General features: G+C 35.4%; 1 protein-coding gene across 1 annotated transcript; it reads left to right on the top strand.

The window, feature by feature from the left end:
- Positions 1-38: 38 nt before the first annotated feature.
- LOC110451218 (dynein regulatory complex subunit 3-like) lies at positions 39-7745 on the top strand. The gene is made up of 11 exons (XM_021499120.1): positions 39-136; positions 758-947; positions 1493-1609; positions 2206-2372; positions 3125-3271; positions 3767-3886; positions 4188-4300; positions 4921-5095; positions 5224-5355; positions 6011-6205; positions 6923-7745. Exons 2-11 carry the CDS (start codon positions 788-790, stop codon positions 7172-7174), a joined length of 1578 nt encoding a protein of 525 aa, XP_021354795.1. The 5' UTR covers positions 39-136; positions 758-787; the 3' UTR covers positions 7175-7745.
- Positions 7746-8570: the final 825 nt, after the last annotated feature.

Raw genomic sequence — 8570 nt, 5'->3', positions numbered from 1 at the left:
TTAAAGATATATTTTTATTGAATTCTTTAATATCATTCACCGGAAATGTAATGTGACGGAAGTTGACATCTCTGTGGTAACAGCGTCCATCTTGGCACAAGATTATAGGCGTTCGATGTAAACAAGTTCAATTGAGGTATGTCCGTGCATCTCTTTTTGCTCTAAACGACGTTAATTTGACATCGTCGAAAAGCGTATATGTAAATCTTTCATAAAATGTAAAAGTGTATACAAAGATTGTGTAAAAGACCCGTAGCATTCCAAAGTATTTCAATGGGATGCAGTAGCGTATACATACATGTCTGCATCAGTGCATGTGTGAATGCTAGCTATATTGTAGCATGCCCACTATGAATGCTAGCTATATTGTAGCATGACCACTGTACTAAGGTACAATTCTTTACAGAATACATGATTTGTGTTACATTCATAAACTGATGATATTTAATATCACTTTATACTGTCACTGCTGTATTATAGTATGTCGACATTCAGTTTTCAACATTTGTATACCAGTTTCATTGACAGGTTTGATTTGGTAAGTTATAAAAGGCTGTAAAATAATTATATCAAAAGTGATGACACTTATCTTGAAAGTTCCCAAAGAACAAACAATTACAGAAAAATAATCCAGATCAAAACACACTTAACTACATGAAGAGTTTGTTTGAGAACAGAAAAAAATATATCTAGATCTACAATCTACAATACTTTCTTCATTAATTTATAATTTTGATATATAAAAATTCTTCCACAGTGATTTGTAAGCTGTGTTCCACCGATCACAATGAGTCGACTGTATGACACGGTGGAGCCGGCGGTTGTCGACGAGGACATGCTAAAGAGAGCAGTCGAGGAGCAAGGACCTAAAGATGAAGCAGGAAAAATTGCGAAGTCTGAAGGAATTGATTTTGGAGATGTGTTAGCCCTAAGACTTGATTTTTTAAGTGAGGATCCACCTTTCAAAAAAATCTTTCAAATTTCCCTGCAGTATAGTAATGTTGTAAAAATGCGAGTTAAAAACAAAAAGAGTAACCTGATATAAATATATTAAAATGTATTTCATCATATTTGTAAAATGGTATTTAACATTCTCCGGTTTTATCAATATCATATATTTTTTTGAATTTCCATCTGACATCCTTGTGTTTGGAAAAAAAGAATCATAGTAAATTTTTTTGTCCATCTCGTTTTGCAGATAAAGAACCTTAAGGAAACATGCAAGAAATGAAATATTAAAAAATTGGTATAAAACAAAATTTCAAACACAAATATATTGAGAGGTGAACCCCTATACATTACAATTTGATTTTAAAAAAAGATTAAATTAGTGGTTTGCAAATACTGTATCAGTGACATCCAACGAATTTTCTTTTCTGACTTGTGCTAGCATTATCTCTGTTGAAGTTTGAAAATATCAATTTATTGACACAAATATGTATAGATCTGTAATCTGTTTAATTTGACTAATGTAATTAATATTGTATTTCAGATGTCTTAAAGATTGACAATTTGTGGGAATTTACAGCATTAACCAAGTTACAGCTTGATAACAACATCATAGAGAAAATAGAAGGTTTGGATTGCCTGGTCAACTTGGTATGGCTAGGTAAGTAATATGTGGCAATATGAAGTTTACCATATCATTTGAATGTTTCCTTTTTTTTTTAAATTTATTTTAATAAGAACATATTTAATTAAGATAGATTTAAGAAAGGTGTGTTTTTAGTTGTTTTGTATCTAATGGGTTTTCCATTAATTGTCATTTAATCCTCATCACTGCATTTTGAAAGCACCTAAGACAAATTCTCTAATGTGAAATTATCATGGGTGCAGAACTAAGTAATAGACATTATACACTTTTTATTTACCGGCTGAGTTGGCTAGGAACATCACTATAATAATGGCAGCTTGAGAGACTCTAAACAGACATGTTTTGTTCGGCCTTAAAAGGCATAATATAAACTACATGTTTACTGCACCTTTTACCTTATCAGACTGTGATTAAGATTTAAAGGACCTTCACACATTTGTCCCTAAAGTCATATGTGAACCTTACCAAATCAAAGACTAGGCAAGTCCAGTTTTAATATGAAGAGGGTGAATGAGTTGAAGGGCCTATCAAACTACAGAAACTTCAAATCTAACCAAAGTGTGTATCCTTTTTATAATATTTTATATCAAACCTTTGTTTTATTTACACAGACTTGTCCTTCAACAACATTGAGGTGATTGAGGGTCTCAACGCTCTCACCAAGCTGGAGGATCTGACATTGTACAACAACCGGATTGCCACACTGGAAAACATGGATACTCTCTTAAACCTCCACGTCTTCTCCATTGGAAACAACATGCTCACAGAACTAAGCAATGTAAGCTGGTTAACTTCTCTATTTGACAATAGCTATGTGGATATCAGCATAGCAAGTTTCAGGTTATGTGAAACTGAGAGTAAATTATATAAAAAAAAACATGATGGAATGATTTTGACATTTTACACGTAAGTATGTATATACACAATCACATTTTTAATCATCCTTAACATCCAGGGGTTACGCTCACCTTCGCTCCCTGCACCGCTGGAATATGTCATAGCAAAAATGAAGGCTCAGTGTGCGCTACCTTGTTGATGAGACAAGAAGACTAGTTTGATCCTTTGATAAACATCAAAAGAATCTCGTGGTCACCTAATGGTAAAAATTGACAGGCTTTGAAGTCGGCGTCTCTCCTTTGTAATCTTCATGACATATACCAGGGGTGCAGAGAACGAAAGTGAGCGTAACCCCTAGATATCGAGGCTGATTTTCAATATAGTGATTTTAAATTTACTTCCTTGGATTTTCCTAATCATTAGGACAAGTACTTGAACCAATTGTCCTCCCCCTCCCTCCAACCCCTTTACACTCCCACTCCCCTCGCCACCCCCCAAAAAAAATTGGGGGAGGGGGGAGAAAGAATTGATTCAAGCACCTGTGATTATATTTTTCACCAGCTATTCTGTTTGCATGAATTACTCTAGATAATTTTCACAATTTATAATTGCCAGTAAGTAATATATAAAATATGTTTCAGAAAGTAGTATATGTATGCTATTTAAATACTTTATCAATATTTCCTATTTCAGTTGTTATATCTGCGAAGGTTTAAGGAAATGAAAACATTAAACCTCGCTGGCAATCCATTCTGTAAGCAGAGCGGCTACAAACAGTATGTGATTGCCTTCCTGTCTGGTATCGACTTCCTCGACTACCGCCTGGTGGATAAACAGTCGGTCAGTAGATATTATCTAAGCCATGAGTAATAGAGTGATAATTCATATTAATATTACACCATTACATATACAACAAACCGTAAAGTGAGGTTGTTTTTTAGAGCTTGTCAAAGCAGGGTTCTTTTGGTGCTAGAACATACATATTTGACAATTATAATTCAACGAAACCTTGTTTATGTATCCACAATTTTTTCTATTGTTCCAATATTTTAGAGAATCTATTAGGGTATGGCCTTTTTTTATACAAAATTGTTCCAAGTACTTAAGTTGCCTCCCAATCAAGCTACTTTTGCTGTAAATATCAAGACTCCACCGTACTTACAGGGTTTATATCCTTTGATATGTACTAGTTGTGAGTAGGTTGTGAGATGTGTAAATTAATACAGCAGTACCAGATCTGACCCTCTGTCTCTTCCTCTCTATGTTATCCAGTTATTAAAAATCACTTTAAACTAAGATACATTTATTGCATTTTACACTGTAACATTATAACAGAGAGAAGATGCTATGGAAAAACACATGATTCAAAGAGATGAAATGTTACACAATGAGAAACAGGCTGAACTGAAACAGGAAGAGGAAATCAAGAACAAGAAACAGCTGGAACTCCACAAGGTAATTAGGAGGACAGTTTATTTTTAACATTGTACACTTTGAGAACTGATAACAGTGTCTATATCAGTTGTTTTAAATTGTTATTTCCTTTTATATTTATATACATGCAATGTTGTGATTTAAAAAAAATAAAAAAAATATGAATTATTTTTCCATCCCATACATGTTTGAAGACTGAACAGAATGTATGGTTTGAAGAACAATTGGTGCTATAACTATACATATAATATATGAGGTATTTTGTTTTCAACATGACATAAACTTTTACATGAGGGATAAATGTGTCCTATATCCCACACAGGCGGCCTATGTGGAGCTGATGGATGGACCACACCTGTTTGAGATGATGTATATCGAAGATTCTGAGGGACAGAAGTTGAGCGAGATGCCAGGGATTGAAGATCTCTTACAGACATATCCTTTTGTTTACCGTATTTGACTGCAAATAAGCCCCCTCCCCACTTGTGGCAAATGTCCTTGGAACAGGGTGGGTGCCTGCAAATAAGCCCCCTCTCACAAATAAGCCCCCTCCCCACTTTGACAAATGTCCTTGCAACAGGGTGGGTGCCTGCAATTAAGCCCCTTCCTAACTTTGTCTCTCTCTCAAAAAAATGTATGTTAATTTTTGTACATTGTTTACCTCAAAGATAAGGAAGAACATTTCCTCGAATGTTTTGTGAGAACCGTATTTGAGGAAATCCTCAAATATTTGAGGAAATCCTCAAATTTGAGGAAAATCCTAGACTTAAGGAAATCCTCAAAGTTAAGGAAGCTTTGTGAGAACGGGGCCTGCTTCTCAACTGATGTTGCTATTGTTTATTGGTATTTATCAATTATACATAATATGTATAGTTCCCAGCATGATACACAAATTTTGCAAAATGTATTTAAAATAATCTCACAATTTGGCATATTTTTATTGTGCTAATCCAAATTTCCTAGAAATACATGTACTGGATTTCATGTTTTTCCTCTCAAAATATTCTTTAATATCGCTTATCAGTACTTGAATTATATTCCTTGACAGTTTTCACTTTTAAGGACAAATTTGTTGCCATCTGCCATCAAATGTTTGAGTATGGCTTGAAGGAACATGAAAAGCGTGACTCTGAGGTGAAGCAGTTCTGGGAATGTGTTGAGGATGCTGAGCAGGAGAACAAGAATCTTGGCATGAAGGCCATCAACAACTTCATGGTCGTGAAAAAGAGGGTGAGTGGATGAAAAGTTGGTAATAATTACGGGTCTGAAATTCTGGAGTTCTGTAAAGCGTGGATTGTGACTTCACTAAATATTTGTTTACACTTTCTCAATCCTGTATTTCTCTGTTGTGTATGTAGATCATGCAGGAGCTGGGTCAGATCAGTGACCAGAAGGTACTGGAGTCTGTTGTGGCCGACTACAATAATCAAGTTTCAGAGCTGTGGGACAAACTCATGGGGTTGGAGCTACAGATTGTGGACCAGTTGGAGGTATTCTACGCTCTTTGTCACACCAGACATATATACATTTACCCTTTAACCACTGTAGACCATAATGGACTCATCCAGATGAATGCATGGTAGAGTCTACTGAAATTACCTAGGGGTGGAAGGGTTAACCAAAATTGTCAATGTCCACCAAATCACTCTACAGAAATCTCTTTCACAAGTTTCCCTTTCACAAATGTTTATATCTGATTATCATCAATTATTTTTCTAAATTTCTTCATCAGATAAGTATATGGATATCTTCAACAATACAAAGCATGGGCATACTAGAAATAGTAATCCTTTTTTCACTTAATACTTAGTAACACTGTATAGAGCTTTATCACCATGCATTGAACATGGATTTCCTTCAGATTAGAAGATATCACATGTTTCCCTCAGATATTGTTAATTTATAAAGGTCTTCATGAATACTCGAATTTCATTAAACTTCCATCAAATTAATATACATTCTGTATGGATATCTCTGTCAATACTTCTGTTTCCTTCAAATTTTCCACAAGGAAATATTCTTAAACTATCTGACAGTTTATTTAAAACATTATTGGTCAAAATATTAACATGCTAAGAAAAAGATGGACTTTCCAATACATGTACCATCAATTGTTAATGCAACCTTTCATTTGTATGCTTGTAGGACGTCATCAAAGACTTTGAGAGGAGTATGCAGGATCTGGTGGCCTCCTTCCAGGAGAACATCCAGGCTTTCCTGGCCCAGTGTCGGGATCTGGAGACCTTCCATCATGAGAAGATGATGGAGATTGCCATTATCACACTGGAAAAAGTTCTCAAGAACGAGTTAGATGATGAGATCAATGAAGACTTGAGAATGGTGGGATATTTTGAGATTAATATTTGAATATCAATAAGTGACAGGTCTTGCAGCCACGATAATCTAGAATTTCAATTCATACCTTTGCTGATGCTTTGCCCCCATGGTATTGGGTAGCGGCTTTGTAGAGGATATTTCAGAAATTCATTACTTATTGCTGTAATGTAGATTTCTGATTATGATAGCATTACAGCTCTCTGCAGAAATAGCAGTACTTCTCTCTTCAGGATTTCTGATAGCATTATTTCTTTCTTCAAGATTTCTGATAGCACTACAGCTCTCTGCAGAAGAGATTTCTGATAGCAGTACTTCTCTCTTCAAGATTTCTGATAGCATTAATTCTCTCTTCAAGATTTCTGATGGTATTACAGCTCTCTGCAGAAGAGATTTCTAATATCAGTGCTTCTCTCTTCAAGATTTCTAATAGCAGTACTTCTCTCTATAAGATTTCCGATAGCATTGGACATATTAATCAAGACAGCACTTTATTTTGTCATCTGATCACTTTGCCAAATAAACAATAAAATTATAAGGTGGATGTATACATCTCAATGTCATTTAAATATTAAATTAAAGACCTATTCATAACATTTGAAAGTAAAATAGATGCAGTTGATATTGTCACTTGTGCTGGACTGGTAAATCTTGTAAAGTATGGTATGTTGCTTACATGTGCGTTAATCATTACGTTGCATTAAATTTTGTCTATCATTGCAGTTATTTGTGGACAAGGACACCATCATGAACGCAGTTTCCTCGTCACACGATGTTCACCTGCTCAAGATAGACAACAAGGAAGACGACATGGTGACCAGAATCAACCATTGGCTGAAAACGACGATCGACAAAATTCACGAAGATGAGGAAGTTGCCAGAAACCGCATGAGAGTTACAGAAATAAACAATCTTATTGATCACCTACGAGATGAAATTGACAATTTGGAAGTGTTACAAACAGGAAATTACTGATTCCATGTTGGAAGTGCCTTTGATAAATTTTAACTGTGACCAAACCAGTCTGGCATTTTGCACGGGAGAGGTTTGTGCCAAAGGAGATCATTTTACTGTGAAAATAAGGGGCTGATTTGAATATTGTAAGGAACTGTGATTATGACCATTGACATCATTCGTAGAGATGGGCATTTACGATGTTATCATAGTCCTACAGAAGCTTAGAAATATCTGTGATAAATGTAGGTCACGGTCATTGTCGCCTGCAATTTTCGGACAAAATTTGGACAATACAGTGTAACTTGTCCAAACCAATTCCTCAGTATTCTGTCAACTTTAAACATCTCCATCAACGACGTTTCTGCATTACACTAACCTATGATGGTTGATCCATAAGATGTTTGATTTAGACAGATACTACTTTATATCAATTTTGTACAGAGACATGACTTTTGTACATACATTGTAATATATACTGATTCATTGGCTGTCAAGTAATTAACAGACCTATCAATCATTGTTGACAAGTAATATATTTCATTACTGTATAAAAATGTACATAAATAAATGACAAAGCAAGTCTACACACATTAATGTTGAAGTCTTATATTCAGCCTCTGTTGTTCAAATATGATGCCTTCACTTATTTAATATTTATGTATACATCTTAACTACCTCAGGGGTTTCATTTGTAGCCAGTAGCCGGTAAAAATACCCCCATACTTTATATATTTCACTGGATCCTTTCATTTAAAAAAGTTAGAAAAATGGTAATGGGGTACGGGTACTATAAATGTATGAAATGAACTACCTACTTCAATTGTGTTGGATACATGCAACTTGAAATCTGACTGAAACCCCTGCTACATACACTGTGTATCTTCTACTGTATAAATCAGGCGATACTCCTGATTTCAGTTTCTAACTTGCAAACTGCACTGTACTGTACACTGTATTTAAACATCCTTTTTTCTATCTTCAATAAGATTTATCAGTTTGGAAATATGTAATATCAAAGTTTAACTTTATGCACAAACAATGTATATATTAAACGTGTCATAACGTTTCAAGACCGACAGGTCCCTTCATCAACCTATGGCTGGGTGAGCGATTTGTATCAGGAGGCACGGTAGTCTAGTGGTAGGGCGCCGAACTTGTGACCGAAGGGTTGCAGGTTTGAGTCAGGTCACGGCACTGTGTTGTATCTTTGAGCAAGAACCTTTACGCCGTTTGTTTCAGTCTAAGCTGTAAATGAGTACATGGTTGGGCAGTGCTAGAATTGTTGAATGCTAGCTGTGAGCGCCAAAATGGCAGCACCGGCTGTACGCTTCCCAGGGAGTTGAAGAAGATATTGGCTGGTTGCAAAGGCCCTTAACCACGGATAATAAAATGTGAACCGCTTTGAGATGACCTT

Source organism: Mizuhopecten yessoensis, unplaced genomic scaffold (genome assembly GCF_002113885.1).
Source record: "Mizuhopecten yessoensis strain PY_sf001 unplaced genomic scaffold, ASM211388v2 scaffold5877, whole genome shotgun sequence".
Lineage (NCBI taxonomy): Eukaryota > Metazoa > Mollusca > Bivalvia > Pectinida > Pectinidae > Mizuhopecten > Mizuhopecten yessoensis.
This window is presented reverse-complemented; position numbering and strand designations above follow the sequence as displayed.